The sequence below is a fragment of the Mastigoproctus giganteus genome, chromosome 4 (assembly GCF_048544385.1).
Source record: "Mastigoproctus giganteus isolate SK-2022 chromosome 4, ASM4854438v1, whole genome shotgun sequence".
NCBI classification, from domain to species: domain Eukaryota; kingdom Metazoa; phylum Arthropoda; class Arachnida; order Uropygi; family Thelyphonidae; genus Mastigoproctus; species Mastigoproctus giganteus.
The window spans coordinates 230770530-230798032 of NC_143578.1; the positions used below are offsets into that span (position 1 = coordinate 230770530).

Genomic DNA, 27503 nt, shown 5'->3' on the forward strand with positions numbered 1-27503 from the left:
CCAAATAATAATAATAAATAATAATAGCAGTCCAATCTAAACATTTCCCCCCGTAACTTGAATTTATGTCCCCTAGTTCTAGCATCATTTATAATCTTGAAAATTTCATCCTCATTCATTTTACTGATGCCTCTCAGAGCCTTAAACACCTCAATCAAATCTCCTCTAAGGTGTCTAGTTTCCAAACTCTGCAACGCACATATTCGAAGTCTTTCTTCATAAGGACGCCCTTTTGCCGATCTCACCAGGCGAGTTACCCGTCTTTGCACCCTTTCAAGAAGCTCGATGTCTTTCTTTAGGTGCGGTCTCCATACTTGAACACAGTATTCCAAGTGTGGTCTAACAAAAGCCTTATATAATGGGATTATCACGTCCCTATCTCTACACTGTTGCACATGGAAGACTGCTGTACAAATTGGAGAGGTATGGTATCAAGGGTAAGCTGCTACAATGGATAAAGGGATGGTTGAGTGGGAGACAACAGAGAGTGGTAATCAATGGACACTGCTCTTCGTGGACGAATGTTATTAGTGGAGTTCCCCAGGGTTTGGTGTTGGGCCCATTATTCTTTTGTATATTTATCAATGATTTTGATAAATATACAAAATGATACAAAGGTTGGCAGGGTTGTTAACGACAGTAATGACAGTATGCTACTCCAACTGGATCTAGATAAGTTGGGAAAATGGGCTGAGAAGTGGCAACTGGAGTTTCACATTGACAAATGCAAAGTACTGCATATGGGTAGCAATAACCAAAGAGAAACGTACCACTGAGTGGTACTACACTCAGGGAAGTGGAAAGTGAAAAAGACCTGGGGGTAATTGTGCAGCCAAATATGAAGTTTGCTGAGCAATGCAGATGGGCTGCCAGGGCAGGTCATGGAGTCTTGTCAATGATATATAGGAATTTTGCTAGCAGGGACAGGGAGGTGATAATCCCATTATACAAGGCAATGGTCAGGCCACACCTAGAGTAATGTGTACAGATCTGGAGGCCTCATTTTAGGAAGGATGTAGAGTTGTTAGAACAAGTACAAAGAAGGGAAACAAGATTGGTGAGGGGAAACAAAGGGGTGCTCATACCAAGAAAGGCTTAAGTTCTGTAAACTGCAGTGCTGGAGAGTAGGCACCTGCAAGTTGATCTGATTGAGGTGTATATATGGCCTTGAATGGGTTGAGCAAGCTGAATGCTGATGGGATTCTTCGTCTTGCTCAGACTAAGAACCTGAGGTGGCACAGTTTCAAATTGAGGAAAGATAGTTGTAGAATAGATGTACAGAAATTTGCCTTTAGCCAGCACGTAGTTGATTGGTGGAACAGGCTTCCATCTTTTCTTGTGGAAGCTAATAGCCTAAATAAATTTAAGGCTGAGCTGGACAGGCATTTGGAACGAATGGAGGGATGAAATGGGAGGGTTTTTTTTTTTTTTTTTTTTTTGGCTGATGCTGCATAAGCTTGCTTTCTTGCATCGTATGCCTCTACTAATGCTAATGCTGATAGCAGATGCTTTATCTTATCAATAATGCATTAGTTATTGATATCGATAGAAGTCCTCGAATATAGTCAGTCCTGTGATGGTTCTGCAATCTTTAAACTATTAATGCTGTCTATACAGTGGATTTGGTGGTAGTAGATTTCCGACACACTTTTTTGTAAAAATCAGATGTTTCTGTTGGTGTTTTGTTCAGTAAAAAAAAGTTACATTTGTGTAGTGAAATTAGTCTCAACTTTTCTGATCATCCTTCATAAATATCAACATAATAATATCTGAAAAATATACTGGATTGCATTATTAACTCACCAAATATAATACTGATTATTATTTTATTTTACAGATGATGATAATGATGAAAAGATGTTTATTTCCACTTACGAAAATTTTATGCTGCCTGACCCTCAAACAACAACTAATGTTAAAAATATGAAGGTTATTGAAGTTGACGCTCAGTCACCTAGAGACTGTCATGAAAAATGTAGAAACGAGAAAAGCATTGCATGTTCAAGTTTTTCATTTTGTTATAGAGATTATAAATGCCGCCTTACTTCTGAATACTTGAAAGCATTTGATCAAAGTATCACAAGTTCACTCCTTAAAACTGAATCTTGCAGAGTATATGTTAGTAAGTATTTTTCAGAGATTATATAAGTTAGATGACCTGCTCAAAATTATATATAATAATGTGTGTGCATTATACAAATCATTTGTATATATTATGTATACTGTATATTCTACTTTTGTAAAAAAATTAATAAGAAATAGTGATGAAAGATTATCAGATGATTGTTAATCTGCCAGTGTTGGTTTGGGGATGAGAAAAAAAAGTAATTCCAGGGGCAAAAAAATACACTTAAGGATAGCTTTGCATTATAAACACCTGTCGAGTGTCTTGTTGCATCATCTTTAGTATGGCCAAGATACACTGCAGAATAGATTTCATGAGGTGCCAGAGGGTCTCCATTGAATGGTAACCCATACAAACAAAGTTATTCAAAGGAAACTGGATTCATGTGCTGAACAGCTCATTTCACTACATCCCACACATATTCAATTGAGCTGAGATTAGTCACATGTGATGGCCATGGGAGATAGAAAACTCGCCGGATTGCTCATCTAACCAGTCAAGCACCACTGCAATAAGACATGGAGGGTTGCTTGTGGAAAGATGCCTTGGTGATATTGGGAAGACAGTCACATTTAAATGGATGCACATGGTCATAAATGTTAAATCTGTACTAGTCTCCAGTAAGTCACTGATTTCTCTAAATAGGCCTACAAGGCTGGGAAAACTCATATTAAATAATTAAACTTCAAACCAACTAGTACTTGAAAATATTTTAATACTGTAACTAAAAACACTGTATTTACAATAAAATGATTAAAACTAGTTTAAAATATTTAAAATATATAAATAAAAACAATTAAAATATGACTGAAAACAGATATTAAAGAATATTAAAAATTAAAATATACTATAACAACTGTAGCTTTCGGAGATGGCAGTCTCCTTTCTCAACAGCGTTGAGAAAGGAGACTGCCATCTCCGAAAGCTACAGTTGAAAGGAGACTGCCAAAATAATAAAATAATAATAAAAATAATAATAAAATAATAATAATAATTATATATACTAAAACCAAAGGAGCGCAAGGCCAAAGTAACACACCTCTATTAGTTACAATTTATTAGGAAACGTTTCAGAAATTGCTACAAAGACTGAAGATGGATTTTGTAACAATAACAATTTCTGAAACATTTCCTAATAAATGGTAACTAATAGAGGTGTGTTACTTTGGCTGCCTTGCCCTCCTTTGGTTACCAGTTCATTAACAGCCACTTTTCTCCCATTTCTTCACTATACATACTAAATTCTAAATTACTTGTATTCTGTAGATCTGAATAAAAATTTAAATGTTAATTACATATGAGTTTTAATTATCCTGATTATGCTACTGAATCCTGAATCAATATATAATATTTAAGAAAATTTTATGCGGCCCGCAAAAATCATACCCATTTCTGTCGGCCCGCAACAGAAATGAGTTTGACACACCTGCCTTATACAATGGAATAATCACTTCCTTATTCTTCCTAGCAAAATTCCTGTATATCATTGACAAAATCCCATGAGCTGTCCTGGCAGCTTGTCTGCATTGTTCAGAAGAACTTCATATCTGACTGCACAATTATTCCCAGGTCCTTTTCATATCCACAACCTTGAGTGTAGTACCACAAAGTTGGTGCATTATTCTGGGATCTGTTATCCATATGCAGTACCCTGCATTTGTCAATGTTAAATTTAAATTGCCATTTCTTAGCCTATCTGCCAAATTTTTCTAGACCATGTTGAAAGATCTATAAAAAATTACAGCATACATTGATACTGTCATTAACCACCCTGCAAACTTTTGCATGATCTACAAACTTAGACATTAAGCATGAAATAGCTTAGTTAATATCATCAATAAAGAAAGAAAATAACAATGGGCCCAGCAGTGAACCTTAGCATTAGCAGAGGCATATGATGCAAGAAAGCAAGCTTATGAAGCATCAGCCAAAAAAAAAAAAAAAAAAAGAAAAAAAAAACACACTCCAATTTCACCCCTCCATTCATTCCAAGAACCTGTCCAGCTCAGCCTTACATTTATTTAGGCTATCAACTTCCACAACAAAGGATAGAAGTCTGTTCCACCAACCAACCACCCGCTGGCTAAAGGCAAACTTCCACACATCTATGGAACTCCACTAATAACATTAGTCCACAACATCACTGTCCATTAATAACCATTCTCTGTCTTCTCCCATCCCTTTATTCATTTGTCCAACCATCTCTTTATCCGTAGCAGTTACTTGTCCTTAATGCCACACAACTCCAGTTTGTATAGCAGTCTTTTATGTACAACAGTATCAAAAGCTTTCCTTTAATTAAAGTATATGATATCAAAATTAATTTTTGCCTCCAGTTCCTTTGTCACTGCATTATAGTATCCATTCGGATTAGTCAGGCGAGATCTCCCCTTAATGAACCATGCTGTGACTGAATTTTAACTATATTCCTGTGTAGATAGTCCTGCATTACGTCACTTAGGTGACAACGAATGTATAGAGTGGTTCTTTTCAAGATGCCTTGTCAGCGTGAAGAGGAAAAGACCAAACACTCCTAAACAAATGACCCTCAGTCCCCAGTGGCTTTCACTCCCCCTCTTGCAGCAATGAGAGGATTAGAGTGGAAGCAGAGGGTGCTAAGAATCTCTGGGTACTACCAGGCTGCCATGCACGGAAACTGAACTTGGCCTGTTACAATGTAAGATCGCTCATCGTTGAAGTCAGGATATTAGAGCTGGAAAAGGAATTAGAAAATGTGAATTGGAATATCATCGGTTTTGCTGAAACAAGAAGAAGAACTGAATCAGTTATAAGTTTATCAAGTGGAAATCTGCTGTACACCAATAGAAACAGTGAAAGGAGTGAAGGTGGAGTTAGCTTTCTGATCCATAAAGATATAAAAAACAACATTTTGGAATTCAAAAGTACATCACCAAGGGTGTCAAGACTACTAAGGATTTCTAAGAGGTACAAGCTAAAGGTTATTAAATCATTATAACCTTTAGCTAAAGGTTATAATGATTTAATAACCTTTAGCTTGTACCTCTTAGAAATCCTGAGTAGTAGTCTTGACACCCTTGGTGATGTACTTTTGAATTCCAAAATGTTGTTTTTTATATCTTTATGGATCAGAAAGCTAACTCCACCTTCACTCCTTTCACTGTTTCTATTGGTGTACAGCAGATATCTGCACCAACATCGAGCCATGATGATAGAGAGGTAGACGAAAAGTACACCGAAATTGAGAGTCTTCTAGATGAGCAGAACACCCACTACTCTATCATTATGGGGGACTTCAATGCTAAAGTTGGAAAGAGACAAAACAGCACGGAAAGGCGAATTAGAGAAAATTTTGGAATTGGTGAAAGAAATGAAAGAGGTGAAAGACTTGTGGAATTTACAGAATCTCGAGGAATGTCAGTAATGAACACTTTTTTCAAAAAACAGGGTGAACAGAAAGTGGACATGGAAGAGCCCAAATGGATAAACAACTAATTAACTCGACTTCATCCTCACTAACAGAAGATATATCGTGAATGATGTTACCATCCTGAACAAGGTAAATGTTGAAAGTGATCACAGAATGGTAAAATGCACACTGGATATAGATGTAGGAAAAGAAAGGAAAAAACTGACTTCAGTAAATAATACGAAGGTCTTTGAGATAACAGAGATGAGAAAAAGCAGTATGCACTGGAACTTAAGAACAAATTTGAGCTTCTCCAGACTGCTCAGGACCAAGATATCAACAAAGAATATTACAACTTTCTGAATGTGATAAAGCCCAAAAAACCTATAGGTAAAAAGAAATCCAAAGAAGAAAAATTTAGTCAATAAACACTTGTCATGATGAACCGAAGCTGACAAATCAAGAGCAACATAAACACTAACAAGGAGAAAATTGAGTATACTGAGTTATGCAAAACCATTAGACTGAGACTCAGAGAGGACATAAAACGATTTAACACAAGAAAAGTACAACAAGCATTAAGGCAAAACAAAGGGCTTAAATCAGCAGCCATGAGCAGAAACTGAAGAATAGCGACGGTGTACTTATAAATAGAAGAGAAGGCATAATTCAAATAGCAGAAGACTACTACAGAGAATTATACAAGGAGTGGGGTAATGCTGCCAGCACTGGGGAAGATGGATTGCAAATTATTAACATATATGACATACCCGATATCCTTCCTGATGAGGTAGAACATGCGTTGAAGAAAATGAAGAATCAGAAAGTCCCAGGGGAAGATGAAGTTACTATAGAATTGTTCAAATTGGAAGGAAGAGACATGACACAGAAACTGGCAAGACTCTTCACAAAATGCATTAGAAAAGGTGTGATGCCTAAGGAGTGGAATATTGCAATCATAGTTTTGCTGCATAAGAAAGGAGATTAATCAGAAATTGGAAATTATACACCAGTTAGCTTGTTATCCCACATCTACAAGTTGTTCACAAGGGTCAGTACTAACAGATTAGAAAGAATACTTGATGAGAATCAACCAAAAGAGCAAGCTGGCTTTAGGACAGGATTTTCAATTATGGTCACCTTCACGTAATATCACAGCTAATGGAGAAAGAAAATGAATATAAAACACAATTATGCTTGGCATTTGTGGATTATGAAGAGGCATTTGACTCCATACAGCATAAGGCACTGTTTCGGGCACTGGAAAGACAAGGCATAGATACCCCATATATTATGATTTTGAAGAAAATATATGAGAATGCTACCTCCTTTCTTAGACTAGACTAGACTAGACAAAGACAGTAGCCAATTTCAAATTCAGAGAGGAATTCGACAAGGAGACACAATATCTCCGAAGTTGTTTACTGCTGCCCTTGAGGAAGCTTTCAGAATATTAGACTGGTCGTAGAAAGGAGTCAATGTGAATGGAGAGTACCTAAACCATTTACGATTTGCAAATGAGATTGTGGTCATAAGCTATAATCCCAAAGAATTAGAGGAAAATCTTAATCAGTTATGCAGAGTTAGTAAGGATTTTAGACTAAAGATGAATATGGCTAAAACAAAAGTAATGATGAACAAGTATTCCACAGAAAGCGATATAATGATTGAAGGAGCAGTTATTGAAAAGGTGGAGTTGTATAATTATCTGGGACAAGTCATTAGCAGTAATAATGATAAATGGCTGGAAGTCAAAGAGAAGAATAAATTTTGGATGGATAGCATTCGGGAAATATAGTCATACCAAGTTACAAAGGAGGTTAGGCAGGCGAAGGCAGATTACGAGAAATCTTTGGCAAAGGATGCAAAGAAAAACAGCAAAGAGTTCTTTACTTATGTAAACTCTTGAAGGAAGGGGATGAATCAGATTGGTTCACTTGATATCGATGGTTCGATGGTTCAACTGTTGATGATCCTGCTCAGGTAGCTAACAAACTAAATGAATATTCTGCATCGACATTCACACATGAGGAGTTATTCAGCGAGGGGAATTCCAGTGGTGAGTTAAACTCTGGCAGTGAGTTAGATGATTTTATTATAACTGAGAGGAAAGTGGAGGAGAAATTGTTGAAGATAAACATAAAAAAGGCACCCGGGATGGATGGGATTTATCAAGTTATATTAAAGGAGGTGGCAAAGGAAGTAAGCAAACCCTTAGCCATAATTATGAGAGCTTCCCTGGACTGAGGGTAGGTACCCATAGACTGGAGATGTGCAAATGTGACCCCAATCCACAAAGGAGGATCAAAGGGAGACACAGGCAATTATGGACACACAATGGGTTTGTTAAGGAGAAGTCTTGTCTGACCAATTTGATTGGATACTATGGTGTGGTCACAAAAGAACTGGATGCAAAGAATAATTATGATATCATATATTTGGATCTTAGAAAGACTTTGATACTGTTGCACATGGAAGACTGCTGCACAAATTGGAGCATTGTGGCATTGGAGGCAAATTGCTGCTATGGATAATGGGATGGTTGAGTGGAAGAAGACAGAGAGGGGTAATCAATGGGCACTGCTCTTTGTAGACTAATGTTATTAGTGGAGTCCCTCAGAGTTCAGAGTTGGGTCCATTGTTGTTTTCCGTATTTATTAATGATATTGATGATGGTATATCAGGTTTAATGTCCAAGTTTACAGATGATACGAAGGTTGGCAGGGTTGTTGATGACACTAATGGCAGTACACTGCTGGAACAGGATCTATAAAAGTTGAGCAGATGGGCCGAGAGGTGGCAAATGAAGTTTAACATTCACAAATGTAAAGTACTACATATGGAAAGCAGTAATCCCAGAGTAACGTATCAACTCTGTGGTACCACACGGACAGTGATAGAGAATGAAAAGGACCTGGGGGTAATTGTGCAGGCAGATATGAAGTTTTCCGAGCAGTGCAGACTGTCTGCAAGAGTAGCTCATGGTGTCTTGTTAATGATATACAGGAATTTTTCTAGCAGGGATAAGGAGGTGATTATCCCCTTGTATAAGGCAATGGTCAGGTCAGACATTGAGTACTGTATACAGGTCTGGAGGCCTCATTTTAAGAAGGATGTAGAGCTGTTGGAACGAGTACAGAGAAGGTCAACAAGATTACTGAATGGAACAAAGGGTTGCTCTTATGAATAAAGGCTTAAGTTTTGCAAATTACAGTGTCTGGAGACTAGGCACCTGAGAGGTGAACTGATTGAGGTGTATAAAGCCGTGAATGGTTTGAGCATGCTCAATGCAGATGGGATTCTTCCTTTTGCTCAGAATAATCGCCTGAGAGAGCATAACTGGCAACCCAAAGGTCGCAGGTTCGATTCCCGCCTCGGGCTTGGATCTGAGTAAAATGCAAAAACTTTGGGAGGTGCATTATGGCCACAGAAGCCGATGCGCCAACAACTAACAAAAAAAAAAAAAAAAAAAGAGAGAGAGGGCATAAATTCAAATTGAGGAAAGACGGTTGTAGGATAGATGTGCAAAAGTTTGCCTTTAACCAGCGGATGGTTGATTGGTGGAACAAAGTTCCGTCTGTCGTTGTAGAAGTTGATAGCTTAAATAGAATCAAGGCAGAACTTGACAAAGATTTGGAGCGAGTGGACGGGTGAAATAAGGGTGGTTTTTTTTTTTTTTTTTTTTTTTTTTGGCTGATGCTATATAAGCTTGCTTTCTTGCATCATGTGCCTTTGCTAATGCTAATGCTACTGAGGAGCAATATACCAGTTTGTCTGAAACGTAAAATAATGAACCAATGTATACTCCCACCATGACTTATGGAAGTGAAACTTGGGCACTCACTAATAGAATGGAAGAGAAGCTGAGAACTACACAGCGAAGAATGGAACGAATTATATTGGGAATCAGACTGTTAGATGAGAAAAGAAACACATGGATTAGGCAGCAATCTGCCTAATCCATGTGTCTAAACCTGGAAGACAATGACGGAGATGAACAGATGAAATTCATGAGTTTGTGGGTGGTAAGTGGATGGCCATTGCACAAAACAGAAGGAACTGGAAAGTTTCTGGAGAGGCCTTCATCCTGCATTGGATTAAAAATGGCTGATGATGATACTTCTTTAACTAATAACTCCATTATTTTTCTCAGAACAGAAGTTAAGATAAGATAACAAGTCTGTTATTACTCATAGTAGTAGTAGTAGTAGCATGTGATGCAAGAAAGCAACTGTATGAGCTTATGCAGCATCAGCCAAAAAAAAAAAAATAATAAATAAATAAAATAAAATTAAAAAAAAAAATAAAATAAAAAATAATAAATAAAAAAATCACACCATTCCCTCCAAATGCCTGTCCAGTTCCTCCTTAAATTTATTCAACCTATCAACTTCCACAACGACAGATGGAAGTTTGTTCCAGCAATTAACCACCCGCTGGCTAAAGGCAAATTTCCGCACATCTATTCTACATCTGTCTTTTCTTAATTTGAATTTATGCCCCCTTCGGTTTGTAATCTGAAGGATCCCATCAGAATTCAGCGTGCTCAACCCATTCAAGACCTTATACACCTCAATCAGATCACTGCGCAGGTGCCTAGTCTCTAGCCACTGCAATTTGCAGAACTTAAGCATCTCTTGGTAAGAGGATCCCTTCATTCCCCTCACCAATCTTGTTGCTATTTTCTGTACACGCTCAAGTAAATCTGCATCCTTCCTAAAATGAGGCCTCCAGACCTGTACGCAGTACTCAAGGCGTGGCCTGACCATTGCCTTATACAGAGGGACAATCACCTCCTTCTCCCTGCTAGCAAAATTCCTATATATCATTGACAAAACCCCATGACCTGCCCTGGCAGCCTGTCTGCATTGCTCAGAAAACTTCATATCTGACTGCACAATTACTCCCAGGTCTTTTTCATTTTCTACCACCTTAAGCGTAGTACCACACAGTTGGTACGTTTCTCTGGGGTTACTTCTACCCATATGCAGTACTTTGCATTTGTCAAGGTTAAACTTCAGTTGCCACTTCTTAGCCCATCTGCCCAAATTATCTAGATCCTGTTGCAGTAGCACACTGCCATTACTGTCATTAACAACCCTGCCAACCTTTGTATCATCTGCAAACTTCCACATTAAGCCTGATATACCTTCATCAATATCATTGATAAATATACAAAACAACAGTGGACCTAACACTGAACCCTGTGGGACTCCACTAATAACATTAGTCCACGAAGAGAAGCACCCATTGATTACCCTCTGTCTTCTCCCACTTAACCATCCTTTTATCCATTGTAGCAACATATCCTTAATACCATTCTACTCTAATTTGTACAATAGTCTTCCATGCACAACAGTGTCAAAAGCTTTCCTGAAATCCAAATATAAGATATCAAAATTATTTTTTGCATCCAGTAACAAAAGAATACAGGGAATATAGGCAAAGCGTGGCGGAAATTGTTAAAACTCGAGGAGAATCGATTTTTCTTTGGAATGAAAACGAGGAGGGTGAAGTAGTAAATATATAGTTCGCTTGGGGAGATTTCGTTATTTCCAATATTAGAAACAAGAATGTTGGAGATCTCACTGTGTTGCTCCCCAATAACAAATTAAAGTTAAATGCTGAACATAGGAATATCTTAGCAGAAGTTCTAGTAAAGTTCTGCTCATAATGTCCGGAATAACATTTATGTCGTTAAATATACAGGGTCTGAGAGCGGTTAACAAGTTTGTTTGTTATTTGGTTTTTAGGAGCATTAGCAACTAAGGCCATATTGCTCCGGGATATGCGGTGGTCATTCCCTGACCTTTCCGCATTCTCCGTATTTGGTGGTGACGGGCTCGAACCCCGGTCTAATCAAGAAGCGTGTGCTATGCACTGCTGCTCCTTCCCACCTGGCTACGGAGGCGCGCGGTTAACAAACAAAGGATGATATGGCAAATTATGATGAAGATGGGGGTGAAGATTTGGTTTCTACAAGAAACCCACTTCGCAAACCCACTTCACTCTGCTGGATGTCTACAAGCAGACATCCAGCAGTTTCAAAACAGATACCGGTTGTTAGGATTTTAGAGCTTTGGGACAAATCGATCTGCAGGGGTGGGAATAGTAGTGGTTCCTCCAATTTTAGGGACTGTACGACTGGTTGGTAGGGATACAGAAGGTCGGGTTGTGGCAGTGGATTGGAGTTATGGGGGGCATGCAATTAGACTAATCTGTGTCTATAGTCCAAATTCCACTTTAGAATGGAAAACTCTGTTTCAGGGACTGGGCAACTAAATGAGGGGGGTGCAGTGGGTTGTAATGGCAGGGGACTGGAACTGCGTTCCTGACCCCATTATGGACAAAATTCTGGGGGTACCCCGCATCATGGTACGGGGGGGGTTCGTGAATTAATCGAGGTTTGTACTAAACGGGACTTGGTAGATGTCTGGAGGGAAAAAAATCCGGGGAAACGAGCGGCCACCAGAATAGCCAATAATATAGGAACTAGGATAGATTGCACTTATGCAACGAGTCAGTTGAAGGATAAGATAACAATGATACAGCATGTTAAATTTGCGGGAGGTCGACAGGTTTCAGATGATATGGCAGTAATGTGGAAGGGAGATTTATTTACGAATGTTAGTCTGGGAAAAGGCTATTGGAAGCTCAACCCAGCAGTTCTGGAGAGAGAGAGAGAGAGGATTGGGACTTTACAACAGTTATTAAAAAGATAGTAGAGAAAGGTGGAAATGAGTGGGAAATGTGGACGAAAATTAAAAAAAGTGCTAAATCATTTTATTACTCAAAAATTAAGGAAAGAAACGAACAACGCAGAAATAGACTAAAAGATCTCTTACAAGAAAAAAGAATTTACCAACGGTGTGAAGATGAAAAGGCAATAGCAGACGTACAAGCGATTATTGACGGTATAATATTGGAAGAAGAGAAAGAAAAGGTACGAAAAATACAGCTGAAATTTAGGGAGGCTGATAGTCCTTCAGCTGCGTTTTACCAAAGAAGACTAAGGCTAAATAATTTAGCCAAAACGGTTCAGGAAATTAAAGACGATGACAACACACATTCAACAGCGCTAACTATTATGAATAGTTTTGTAAATTACTACGAAAAAGAGCTTGCTTTGCAGAAAAAAGAGAGAGAGAACTCCATTTGGACGATTGGACAATTCACACCCGAGCAAAAAGCATTACAGGACAGGGAAATAATTATGGGGGATCTAACTGTGGCTCTAAAATCATGTAAATTACGACGCGTGCCGGGACCGGATGGTTTGGGGGTTGAATTTTATAAGAAATTTTGGAACTTGTTAGCGCCTATTCTTCTGGCCGTCTTTAACAAATTTTTTCAGGAAGAGGCTGTACCTGAAGGCTTTTTAAATGCCTATACTACTTTCATTCCGATGCATGGACGGGATTTAACGAAAATTGGTAACTGGAGACCTATTACGTTGGCTAATTGTGACTACAAAATATTTGCAAAGATTTTGACAGCTAAGTTAAAACGCGACGTAACCCAGGTAGTTAGAAGCACACAGTGCTACGGTATACCAGGGAGGCGGATAGAATATAACCTTTGGCTATTAAAAGATATATTAGAATATCGGAAATGAAAGAGTTACAATTTAGCGTTAGTAGCAATCGACCTAGAAAAGGCTTTCGATAGAATTGACCACGGCTACCTTTTCTCTATAATTAAAAATATGAACATAGGATCTCAGTTGTTTACAGTTCTGAGAAATCTATATACACGTAGTAGCACATGACTTTTGGTAAATGGAGAAATTTCGAAAAACATTAAAATTGATAGGGGAGTAAAACAAGGATGTCCGCTTAGTCCTTTGTTATTTACGTTAGCACTAGAACCACTACTGGGAAGAATAGACAGAACTGAGGCCATTCAGGGGATACCGTTGCCAAAGCCGGCAGAGCAGTGTAAATGTATAGTGTATGTGGATGATGTTACCGCCACTCTCACTACGAGTTATGCGGTGGAAGAATTTTTGTCACTCGTTACTTCTTTTGGTAAGAAGTTGGGGTAAACATAAACGAAGATAAAACTAGGATCAAATTGTTAGGGAAATGGGTACATCGGCCTTTACCACAACGAGAAGTGGAGTCGGATAAATCGATTCAAATATTGGGAGTTCCGTTTAGAGAGAGTCCCATGCTACCTGTAGGAGGGCTCACCACTAAAATACGGTAAAGTTTAAAAGAGTGGGAAGTGGGACAATTTTCTTTTGAGAACAAATCCATCATTGTTAGAACCGTAATTCTTCCTATAATCTTATACACGGTGTTTATAACAGGAATCACAGCTAGGACAATGAGACGATTTTACGTTCCAACATTTCAGTTTCTATGGGGAGGAAAATGGCAAGAGAAAGCGCAGAAATTTTTATTTTTACCGTGGGAAGATGGGGGAATAAGTATTCCAAAAATTAATTTGAAGTGTAGCTGTAAGAGACTGCTGGATGTGGCTAATATGGTGCAATCTAACCATTTAGTAGCGGTACTGATAAACTATTTTATGAGATTTAATACAGCCTTAATTAAAGGCGGCAATTATCTAGGGCTAAAAGCAGAGACAATTCCTATATATTACAAAAAAATTCGGGATATGTGCACGCAGTTAAGGGAGAAAGATATAGATCCTTTTAAGGGTGGTTTAAAACGACTCTACTGCGCACTGTTTAACTCAGAAAATCCAGAAAAGCCAAATTTAAGAAACCATAATGCACAGTTGTTTTTTAAAAATCTAAAAATTAGCATTTAGCATTAGCATTAGTAGAGGCATTTGATGCAAGAAAGCAAGCTTATGCAGCATCAGCCAAAAAAAAAAAAAAAAAAAACCCACTTCCACTTCACCCCTCTGTTCATTCAAAATACCTGTCCAGCTGAGCCTTAAACTTATTTAGGCTATCAACCTCCACTACAAGGGATGGAAGTCTCTTCCACCAACCAACCATCCGCTGGCTAAAGGCAAATTTCTGCACGTCTATCCTACATCTGTCTTTCCTCAATTTGAATTTATGCCCTCTCAGGTGATTATTCTGAGCCAGAGGAAGAATCCCATCAGCATTGAGCATGCTCAAACCATTCAAGGCTTTATACACCTCTATCAGATCACCTCGCTGGTGCCTAGTCTCCAGACACTGTAATTTGCAAAACTTAAGCCTTTCTTCGTAAGAGCACCCCTTTGTTCCATTCACTAATCTTGTTGTCCTTCTCTGTACTCGTTCCAGCAGCTCTACATCCTTCTTGAAATGAGGCCTCCAGACCTGTATACAGTACTCTAGGTGTGGCCTGACCAGTGCCTTATACAAGGGAATAATCACCTCCTTATCCCTGCTGGAAAAATTCCTGTATATCATTGACAATACTCCATGAGCTACTCTTGCAGCCCATCTGCACTGCTCAGAGAACTTCATATCTGCCTGCACAACCACCCCCAAGTCCCTTTCATTCTCTACCACTGTCAGTGTAGTACCACAGAGTTGATACGTTGCTCTGGGGTTGCTGTTTCCCATGTGTAGTACTTTACATTTGTCAATGTTAAACTTCATTTGCCACCTCTCAGCCCATCTGCTCAACCTTTCCAGATCCTGTTGCAGCAGCATAGTGTCAGTAGTGTCCTTGACAACCCTGCCAACCTTTGTATCGTCTGCAAACTTGGACATTAAGCCCGATATACCATCATCAATATCATTTATAAATACAGAAAACAATAATGGACCCAACACTGAGCCCTGAGGGACTCCACTAATAACATCAGTCCACGATCAGCAGTGTCCATTGATTACCACTCTCTGTCTTCTTCCCCTCAACCACCCCTTTATCCATAGCAGCAATTTGCCTCCAATGTTACACTGCTCCAATTTGTGTAGCAGTCTTCCATGTGCAACAGTATCAAAAGCCTTTCTAAGATCCAAGTATATAATATCAAAGCTATTCCCTGCATCCAGTTCTTTTGTGACTGCATCATAATATCCAATCAAATTGGTCAGGCAAGACTTCCCCTTAACAAAACCATGCTGTGTCCGAGCTATAACTGAAGTCTTGTCTAAATGATCCTGCAGTGCTTCTTTAACCAGTGCCTCCATTAATTTTCCTGGAACAGAAATTAAACTCACAGGTCTGTAATTACTTGTGTCAGCCTTTGATCCTCCTTTGTGAATTGGGGTCACATTTGCACATTTCCAGTCAATGGGTACCTCCCCTGAGTCCAAGGAAGCTCTCATAATTATGGCTAAGGGTTTGCTTACTTCCTTTGCTGCCTCCTTTAATATAACTGGATAGATCCCATCCACCCCGGGTGCCTTTCTTGTGTTTATCTTCAACAGTTTCTCCTCCACTTTACTCCCAGTTATTTCAAGATTCTGTAGCTTACTGCTAGAGTTGAATACACCTCTGGCATTCCCCTCGCTGAATAACTCCTCATGTGTGAATGTCGATGCAAAATATTCATTTAGTTTGTTAGCTACCTGAGCAGGGTTATCAAAAGTTGACCCATCAATATCAAGTAGACCAATCTGATTCATCCCCTTCCTTCTAGAGTTTACATAAGTAAAGAACTCTTTGCTGTTTTTCTTTGCATCCCTTGCCAAGGATTTCTCGTAATCTGCCTTCGCCTGCCTAACCTCCTTTGTAACTTGGTTGCATATCAACTTGTATCTATCATAGGCTTCTGTGTCATGTGTTAATTTGTAAGTATATTCCATGCATTTTTCTTCTCTGCCATATGCCTCATTAGTTCATCTGACATCCATTTTGGCCTAAACCTTGAACAATATTTCTTAGTTGGTATGTAAAGCCTAGTAGCTTCCAAGATTAATTCTTTGAATGCTTCCCATTTTGAATTTGCTGTTGGTAACATCATCAGTTGGTCCCACTGTATAGAATTTAAATACTGTCTCAGTCCATCGTAGTCGCCTTTACGGAAGCAATAACCCTTCCCTTTACCCCTAATGGTAGTTACCTCTTTGAGTAAATCCCACTTCAGCACACTGTGATCACTGCCACCTAATGGTTCATTTATCTGCAGATTCTTAATGCATGAAGAATCACTGCTGATAATCAAATCAAGAGTATTACTCCCTCTATTTGCCTCCCGAACATGCTGATGTAGAAAACAATCATCCAATAAATCCACAAAAGCCCTGCTAGTGTGTGAGTGACCAGCCCCCAAATTCCACTCAATATCTGGGAAATTAAAATCTCCCATTATAAGACTCTCTGATTTACTGGCCCACTCTATTTCTCTGTACAGTTTCTTATTATACTCATCAGAGTCATTAGGCCTATAGCACACTCCTACTCTCAATTTTGATCTCCCAATGCTTATGTCACACCAAACTGACTCAACACTGCACTGTCCAGCGATGTCGACTGGCTTCACTTCCTTGGTTTTTATGTGTTTCTTAACTAATAGCATAACCCCTCCCCCCTTCCTATCCTGTCTATCCTTTCTGTAGACGTTGTACTCCCCAAATTCCAGTTCTGCATCCCTTATATCTGTGTGACACCATGTCTCTGATATCCCAACAATATCTGCCTTTGATGTTTTGAGCAATACTTCAAATTCATCAAATTTATTTACTAAACTCCTAGCATTGGTGTACACGCAAGTATACCTGCACCTGTTTCTATTCTTAGCTACCCTGACACAACCCATGTGTTTACTTGTACCGCAATGGCTCCCAGCAGTCTCTGAAATATCATGCATCTTGTTTTTCAGGCTTCTGCTCATTCTAATAGAAGCAGTGTAAGAATCTCTTTCACCTCTGCCAGTGGCTACTGTCAATCTATTGGTCTTTGTCTCTCCCCAAGCTAGCAGTTTTCCGACCCACCTAACACTGCCTCGATAGCATCAGCAAATATTCTTGCACCCTTTCTATTTAAGTGTATCCCATCCCTGTAGAAGCAATCTCTCCTGTTAACAAGTACAGTCCAGGCTGAAAAAAATTCTACCCCTTGAGCCTTGCACAATCTTTCCAGGGCCGAATTGATCGACAAGGCTCTCATCATATACTCCCTCCTATCGTGTCTGGGCAGAATTGCAGACACTTTCAAATTCAACCCTAATTCTCGGCTTTTGTTCAACAGTGACCTGTACTTGTTAAGTAATTCTGCCAGTCTCCTACTCTTAATATCATTAGTGCCAACGTGTACAACTATATCACCTTTTGTGCCCTTAAAAGATGATATTCGCTCTACAACGTCATCAACCTTTGCCCCTGGCAGACATGCCCTGGTCCTGTTCCACCTATCCTTTTTACAAAGCATGTTCCCCGTTTCCCTGACAATAAATTGGCGGAAACTACCCATCACATATTGATTTTTCATGGAGGGTTGGTTACAGAAACATACCAGTGAACAATATCACGTATAGATTTAGTCAGACAGGCAACAGATTATGCCAATTTTGAACTGAAACTGAAACAGTGTACCATTTATTTTATTACTGTCGATTCGCGCAGGAAGTTTGGAAGAGAATTTATAGATTTTTGAGGATAAGACAGTTCACACTGGAGGAGGTAGTTTACTTGCAATTCAATCATCCCTTGGGCAAGAAAAAATGTTCACATCGTGTGGAAGCTTCGAAAACGGAAAAGGTTTGGGACCTTTAGGGGATCTCTTTGAGACTTGAAACAAACGATGTCTGCTTCCATGCAAAGGTTTTTACAGTTGGAAAAATGGCGTTTAGGGTCTGATAAGTTTCTGAAAAGGTGGGGAGAGCCACCTCTTCTGTGCAGTTTGGTTGGAGATGAGGTTCATCTTAAGTACTGGTTTTAGTTATTTGGAGGGGGGGGGGAAAGCACCTGGGTTTTTTTTCATTTATTACAAAATTTAATTTTCTTGATAAAAATGTAGATCTCTTAGGCTGTCATCAAAACAGTTCCATGATATAGGTTTAAATTTTATAACTCATTTGTTTGGTTTAATAGACCTGGTCCAATGGGTTATTTTTCAAATTAAATTCACAAATAGCTTTGAAATGATCGTCTGAATTAAGATTTTTCATGATTTAGGTTTGGATTTTATAATTCATTTGTTTGATTTAATAGATCTGGTCCAATGGGTTTTTTTCACATTAAATTCACACTAGCTTCGAAACGATCATCTGGTTGGTGGTATCCGCTGAAAATAAATAACAGCAGTCTTCTCTACTAGAGAAGCGTTATTTATTTGAAGTAATGCAATAGTAGCTATCTCGTTGTGAAGGCAACCACAATATGAGATACAATTAAAATGATACCTATTACACTACATACCTAGTTCAAATTTATGGGTTAACTATGGTGTATTTACACCGATATTATATAGTTAATTACTTAAACCCATAAGGAATTATGCCTTTGTGCATTTATTTTCTAATCTTGAAGTAAATACTGCATCAGTACATTGGGATCACTACCACCTAGTGGTTCTTTTATTTGCAGATTCTTAATGCATGAAGAGGCACTGCTTTTAATCAGATCAAGAATGTTGCTTTCTTTTTTTGCCTCTCTAACATGCTGCTGTAGAAAACAATCATCCAGTAAACCCACAAAACTCTTGTTAGTCTCTCAGTGACCAACAAGTCCCAATAAATATCTGGAAAGTAAAGTTAAAATATCCCATTATCAGACATTCTAATTTACTGGCCCACTATATTTCTCTGTATAGTTGTTAATTGTACTCGTCACAGTCATTAGGCCTATAACACACTCCTACTCTCATTTTTGTTTTCCCAGTACTTATGTCACACCAAACTGACTCGACATTGCACTGGCCACCCATGTCAACTAGATGCACTGTCTTAGATGTTATGTGCTTCTTAACTAAGAGCATAACCCCTTCCCTGTCCTGTCCTGTCTGGCCTTTCTGTATACCTTGTACTCCCCATATTCAAATTCTGCATTCTTTATATTTGAGTGACACCACATCTCTGATATTCCCACAATGTCTGCATTTGATGAGTTTGCCAGCACTTAAAATTCATCAAATTTATTTACTATGCTCCTAGCATTAGTTTACATACAAGTATACATGCACCTGTTCTTACACTTAATTACCCTAACACCCATGTATTTCCTTGTTCCAAGGTGACCCACAGCAGGCCTTGAAATCTCCGATACTTGTTTTCTTGGCTGCTGCATGTTCCTGTAGAAGCAGTGCAAGAATCACTTTCATCTCTATTTGTGGCTATTGTTAATCTATTAGTATGTATCTTCCCAAACTAACAGTTTAGATTCACCTAACACTGCCTCATTTAGATCATATCTAACTGCAAGCTAAATGATTTTGTGATAACTGAGAAGAAAGTGGAAGAGAAACTATTAAAGCTAAAAGTAAATCCCTGCATTTGATGGGATCTACTACTTATATTAATTGAAGCAGTAAAAGAGATGAGCAAACCATAATTATTTTATCCATAATTATGAGAGCATCCTTGGATTCGTTGGAGGATTCTATGGATTGGTGATGTGACTTTTTACTCTGTTCACAAAGGGGGGAGGTCAAAAGGTGAAGTGAGTAATTTAAATATCAAATATCTTTGAAGCGGGTATCTGAAATATCTCCCTCCAAGATTCTAGGCCTGGCATGGCAACCCTAGTTTTCTGAAGAACATCTGTGATATACTTATTCATTTTGCTTAGTTGTGTGTAGCCGAGTGGGCAGGAGTGGGAGTGCAGTAGCAACGCTCTTTGAGTAGACTGGGGTTCAAGCCCCTGACTGCTGAATACGTTCGATCTGCCAACCCGCACTGGACCAGCGTGGCAGATTATGGTCCATTTCCCTCAGCATGAATTGTTGAGGAGGCTTCCATCCTGCAGTGGGTTGATAATGGCTGCACTTTACTTTTACTTTACACCTATCCAAATGGCATGTGTGAAGGCTTTTATAGCTGTAAAGAACAAATCAGAAAAAAAAAATGCCACTCACAAGGAAAAAGGTTGCTGACTCCCCTGTTCTAGACTAATATTATTATGGTATTTTAGATTCCCTATGGAAATGGTCTCTCCTATTACAATCTCCTGAATTATAAATTTAGTGTAGAACTATACTTTATAGGAATTGATATTAATTTGTACTCTGAGTAAATTATTAGTTTGAATTCAATTCAAGGACAAATTGACTCACTACTTATAATTCATGCAGACTCATACTCTTGAATGACTAACCTATCAGTGAATTATTGAGTAGTTTTATGCCAATATCTCTCATCACTTATTTCTGTTAGTGATTATATAATGCTTTCTTATCATAGCTAATCATAGATTTTGGATTGGTGATTAATTGGTGATACAACTCTTCCAATTTAGTCATGAGATTTTCGATAATATGGTGTGCCTTGCAGTTTTCCAATAAGTTTAGTTTTCTTCCATTTCTTTATCAAGTTTTTATATTTTGAATAGACAAATATGTTACTTCTTTTTTTTTTTTTCAATTAAAGACCTACTGAATTTAACCATATTAAACAATATATTTGATGATGCAAAAGAATACATTAGTATCAATATATTTAAAAATATACTACAGTACTGATTATCTGTGGTAACTGGGGACAGCTGTAACCCAGATAATTGAAAAACATGGTTAAAACAAATTATATTTTATTAGGATAGCCATAGTTATATATATTTTGTGTAAAAAGAAAATGACACTATATTATCTAAAAAAATGAACAGTCACATTCCAAAGCATATAAAAAAATAATTAAACATTTTGGAAAGTCGTTTTATTAGAAAGTGTGTAACATATTGCTCCATTAATTATGCTTTTTTTTTTTGATAATTTTTTAAAACAAAACAATAATGAGTATTACAGTTAAGTTAACCCCCCCCCCCAAGGGTAACCAAGCTCCACAGCATTGACATTCAACAGTACTTAAAAGCCAACATTAGGTGGTTCTGTTCATGTTTAGCCTAAGTATAGCAACCATATACTGGTATAACTATGTGTTTACTCTTGTTTCTTGACATTACAAAGCTCTTACGAAGAAAGGCTTAAGTTTTGCAAATTACAGTGTCTGGCGACTAGGCACCGGCGAGGTGATCTTATAGAGGTGTATAAAGCTTTGAATGGTTTGAGCATGCTCAGTGCTGATGGGATTCTTTCTATTGTTCAGAATAATCACCTGAGAGGGCATAAATTCAAATTGAGTAAAGACAGATGTAGGATAGATGTGCGGAAATTTGCCTTTAGCCAGCAGGTAGTTGGTTGGTGGAACAGACTTCCATCCCTCATTGTGGAAGTTGATAGCGTAAGTAAATTTAAGGCTCAGCTGGACAGGTATTTCAAACGAACAGAGGGGTGAAATGGGAGTGGTTTTTTTTTTTTTTTTTTGGCTGATGCTGCCATAAGCTTGCTTTCTTGCATCATATGCCTCTACTAATGCTAATTAGTGGCATATGATGTTCTATAGGAATATTTAGGCATTTACACAGGAATAAAAAAAAAAATTTTTATTTTCATATGTGGAGAAAGTGCTATTTCTTTTTCATTCAAAGTATTCTTCATTGTGTAATGCCCTGCCATTTGACACTGTCTCTTTAGTGTTCATTATTGTCAGCACTTTACATGATTATGAAATAAGTGTAGTCTAGCACATACTAGTCAAAATTTAATTTGAAAAGTTATGGTTACTTCAAATATGAACAATAATGGCAGGTGAGAAAAGCAAGTATTATTTTCAAGAATTTAGGGAGACATGTATACTGGTATGTTCCTCTATTCTTTTCTGAAATCAGAAATTTCCAAATAGATTAGGAAATTTCCTCTGTTCTATTCTGAAGTCAAATATTTCCTCTATTCTGAAGTCTGAAAAAGGAAGCAGGTTTGCATTTAGTGCCAATGTGACATTAATATATCACATAGCAGGAAAAGTGATATTACATACCCTATTAAGGGCATAAAATCATTCATGGCATCTATTGTCAAGAAGGAAATGAAAATACATAAATTTTTTTTGTTGAAAATGGAAATTCTGATTGGGATATTATATAGGCAGTGTCTTTTTATTGCATTTTTGGTAGAATGTAATCTTCCTAGATGCAGCAGATCATGCTACTGCATTATTCAGAAAATTATTTCCCAAATCAGAAAATGCTGAAAGCTATGATTTGTGCAGACCAAAATCAGGAGATATTTTGAGTGAAATGGCATAGGTAAAATGCCATAAATCGTAGCATCTGTATTTGTTATAACAAAATACAGATGCTAAGATTTAATGTTCAATAACAATAAAGAAAATACAGAGAACTGCAACAATTCGGTAGAATAGTTGCAATTCTATTCAAGTTAGGGACAGAAAGTATTCTTTCCCTGTCTTGGAAGATGATTCTACTGTAAAAAATATAGGGAATTCAATGCTTTCAAAATTTAAACACTAAAAGATACTAGTTGAACACTGCATGGAATTCTGTGCTGACAATGTTGCCTTTATGATAGGCCAAAGAATGGAATTGCAGCAGTCTTAGAGAACAGCAGTGAGGACTGATTATTATAGGCTGTTTCTGTAATCCATTTAGCTGCCCAAAATGTTGCAATAATTTTTCCAGTTAAAATGGGTGACATTTTTTGCAGATGCATTCCATTTCTTGGAGGGAAGTGCTAAAATAAAAAGAAATTTCAAAAATTCTCATAGCAAAGAGACCAAGATACTAAATGTTTTTCCACCAGATGAATGTCACTTGGCATATGGTTGTCAAGACTGGTTTACCAGTGATAACCATTGTTTAGTTTTTTAAGGTGATTGCTCAAACTTTCATCTGCGTCTGTCTGAATTTATACTAAATTGCGAAGTGTAAACAAAACACATCATAGTCCAACACTCTGGAAAAGAGATACAAGGTGAAAGAGGTACAATGAATTAAAAAAAGGAAGAAATTAGATTCTGGCCATGAATATAGTTTCAGCAGAAAAAGAATTGCCATTATATAATTAAATAAGGAATAATTAGTTTTGAAAAATTAAAATCCTTTTCTACATCATGAATAAAATATGTTTACATTTCTTCTAATTCAAACAAAGAATTTTGCATATTTCTATTTAATATACCTTTGATAAACTGAAGTAATTCCTCAAACAGCATTTCCACAGATTTACAATTTAAAATGTCCCTTAATAATTGCTGAGAGAGCTGTTCTCAGGATTTGCGAAGCCCAGTGCTGTTAAAAGTAGGCATTGCTTGAAGCACATTGTCATGCCATTAATAACCAAAAAGTGAATGGTAATTTGGTGATTGGTAACTAGACACATAAATTAATAAATACTCTTGAAGGGGGGAAAAAGTAACACAGTTATATGATAAAACAAGACATTGGCCATGAATGACATTCAAGCAATATGAAAATCTTCAGATGGGTGATATATCAGTAGTTAACACAATAGAGAATGATGTTGCAAAATGGGCTAAGTTAGTAGTGGATGGAAATTTTGGTGAATGGATGAAGTTTTAAGTTTGATAGAACATCTAAACTTATACTGGTCATCCTTCTTACTCCTTTTTATTCCTAGAAGCATTGCTAAATACAAACATGTTTTGGCCATATCAGAAAGAACAAAAGAATTCAGATCATCTATATCAAAACTTTAGTCTGTTTTGGTTTTAAAATGCATAAAATTGGATCTTTGCTATGAACTGACTTTTAGTGCTGGTTTTTTTAAAAAGTTTATTGCTGCTGCTACTGTTACTACCTACTACTATTATAAAGTGCTCCACATCACAACATTAAGTGGGAAAAAAAAAAATATGAACTTTGTGTATAATTTGTTTCAACAGATATGTTTACGTATTTGATTTTTTAAATAAGTATTTAACTTTTAATACCTTAATCTTTTTTTTTTCAGTAGTAACAAAGACTCAGATTGAGATTAGCACACCATGGTTAATTATTATTGGATAGCTTATTCTGTATTATGTATTGTTATTAAAAGAAAGTTAGGCTATTTTAAATATGTTTCATCTTTTTAAAATAATTTATGAAAGATAAGGTTACTTTAATATTGTTGAGTGATGTGATTGCATTCATGTAAATTGACATTCCACTATAGTTAGGTCATAAAATGTAAAGATTCTGAATAGTCAATACTAACAAAAAGAACAATAAACAAAGCTAAAAACTTTAAAATACAGTTTATTCATTTCCTGATAACATACATAATTTATCCATTGCAACATTATGATGCATTAATTTGGAGGAAAAGTCTGGGAATGCCATTCAGACATATCAGGACGCAGTTCTTCTGATGCATTCTTGCTAAAACCAGATCTGTATTGAAAGTCTTCTGTTTTTTGGTTTTTGAAAGTTGGCAGGTATGAAATTATAATAAAATGTCAATACGCAATTTTAATATTTTAATTGCTTAATAAAATTTTCAGGGTTATTGAGAACAAAAGTTTAGAGAGGTATCATGATGTTATTTTGATATGAAAGCCCACTGCATGATAACATAGGAATTCAATGAGTAGGAGATGCCACTAATAATAAATTTGACTGTGGTTTATGTTTGTGGCAGATGCCTGTTTTTAAACATGAGTTACAATGTGTACTTTCCTGAGATTTTTCTCATAATTATTATTGTATTTAACATTTACATTCTTCTTTCAGGACAGTTTATTGAATTTTTTAAAGCCTTTCCTGGTAAAGTGACACACTTACCAGGAAAAACTGAAAAACAAACAGTTGCTACTGAAGACTGTGCCAAGATTTGCATGCAAGAAGAGGCATATCGATGCAGAGGTTTTGAATTTTGTAGCAAAACAGGATCCTGTGTTCTCCATGAGAACCATATGCTGGACAAAGTTCAAGATTTAGTTGATACAACAGCTGATTGTACCCATTATGCTTGTAAGTATATCTTATATATTAGCATATATTTAATAAATATATATACAGTGGCAGACAAAAAACTGCATCACCTTAAAAAAAAGTAACATTTGTAGTGAAACATATAAGATATTGTTTGATTACAGTCATTTTGTTTGTCACAAAGCAAAGGTATTACATCAGACAGTAATTGCAAGGTATTGCACCAGACAGTAATTGCAAGTATTGCATCAGCCATTTCTATAAATACAATGTTGGAAAGGTATACACACTCATTAGTATGAGTGTGTATACGTGCTATCACTGATAAAATAGGCTGCCACTAGTCAACAGTATCCCAGGTGCTGAAATTAAAGCGTGAAACTGATGATGTGAAGAGGCGATCTGGATCAGGCTGTAAGAGAGTGACAACGCCTTCCGAGATCAATATTTGAAACAGCTATGCCCTTGTAACTGCCCTGCCATGCTAGTGCTCCTGATCTAAAACTGGATTTTGAGATGGCCTCTGTTGTTGAAACAAGTGCACAAACTATCCAAAGATGGCTTTCGGAATGTGTTCTGCATGCCTATCGGCCCAAGAAGAAGCCTTTGTTGACCCAACAAATGAGGAAGAATCGACTTGCTTTGGCTAAAACGCATGCTTCATGGACAAAAGAGCAATGGGACACCATCATCTTTTTTGACGAATTGAAATTCAACCTGCATGGCTTGGATGGGAAGTGATATGTCAGAAGACAAAAATCAGAAGCATACCAGCCTAATTGAATAACACCGACTGTGAAGTTCCCTGCCAGACAGATGGTTTGGGGATGCATAACAAGCAAAGGGGCAGGGCAAATTAAGTTTATTAACGGAATGGTGAATGCAGAAACCTAAACTGCTATCTTGGAGGATTGCCTGAAACCTGTTATTAGGGATCACCACACAGACGTCCAAAACTGCATATTTCAACAGAACTCAGCACCTTGCCACACAGCAAAATTGGTAAGTTTTATGCTATTTAGATTTAATGATGATTTTGTCTTCTTGTCTCACAAGGCTTAAAACATACTTACAACAATGGTTTCTCTCATTTTTCTCCCTTAAGGTGTAGTTATACCTCAGAAATACTAGCAATACAGTGTTGGACTGACCCAGCTGGCAACAGTCCACATTTGAACCCTATTGAAAATTGCTGGTACATAATGTCATCTAAAATTGCTCAGAAGAAGCCAACAAGTAAGATTCAGCTGCAGGAGAGCATTGTAAGGATGTGGTACTATGAAATTGGGCAACCGTATATCCAGAAGTTGATTAACTCTATGCCAGATCATTGCAAGGCTGTAATTGCAGCTCGAGGAGGAAAACAAAATATTGAGGACTTATTTTGCTGATTTACAGTACATAATACTATTACATTAACTTGTCATTTCAGTTTGTACACATAAATGCAATAAAATGTATGTTTGGTTGTCATGATTGCCATTTGCATGAGTTCTCATATTTCCATTAATTGCGCATTTTACCCTTCGGGAAGTGGAGTCTTTTTATTGGATTTCATTCACAGAGATATATATCCCATCTAACAAATGCATTTTGAACATTTCTACAACCCACGATGCAACACAAAACACATTATTTGCAAAATTCACAAGTGATGCAGATTTTTTATCTGCCACTGTAGGACAAAATATAATAGATTTATTTAATTAAATTATTCAGGTTATTTTATTAAGGAATATAGAGCTATTCAGACTAAATCTAAACACTATTTTAAATTTAAAACTACTTTAAATTATCATCTTTTATCTAAATCTTGATTTTTTCCAACAAAATAAGCATAGAGAATGCTACAATTAGATTTGCAAAAATCCACAGCTTTAATTCTTATACCAAAGCTTACAGTATTTGTATACAAGTTAATAAATCTAAAATCACTCTTAAAAATCCAAAAGTATATCAGCATCTTGCTTACTTAAATGGCAGTTATATTTTGTGGTCTGTGTTTTGAAAACATTAGGATGGACCACTATGTTTTGAAAACATAGTAGACCATCCTTATTTCCACCTATTCTAAATCCAGATTGTTAATTTCCAATGTTCCTTATAGGTAGAGATGACTTACTCAGCCTTATTTTACCTCCGTGTTTTCTAGTATAATTTTTTCATACTTCAGTAAACATATCCTGCTG

At 37.2% G+C, this 27503-nt stretch overlaps 1 protein-coding gene across 1 annotated transcript in view; it reads left to right on the forward strand.

Annotated features, from left to right (window-relative positions):
- The window catches only part of LOC150087475 (uncharacterized), a 77139-nt gene that overhangs the window by 17602 nt on the left and 32034 nt on the right, over positions 1-27503 (forward strand). The window contains exons 3-4 of the mRNA XM_090372500.1: positions 1838-2122; positions 25114-25353. Of these exons, the coding sequence (XP_090228626.1) occupies positions 1838-2122; positions 25114-25353 (525 nt within the window). The remainder of the gene's footprint in view (positions 1-1837; positions 2123-25113; positions 25354-27503) is intronic.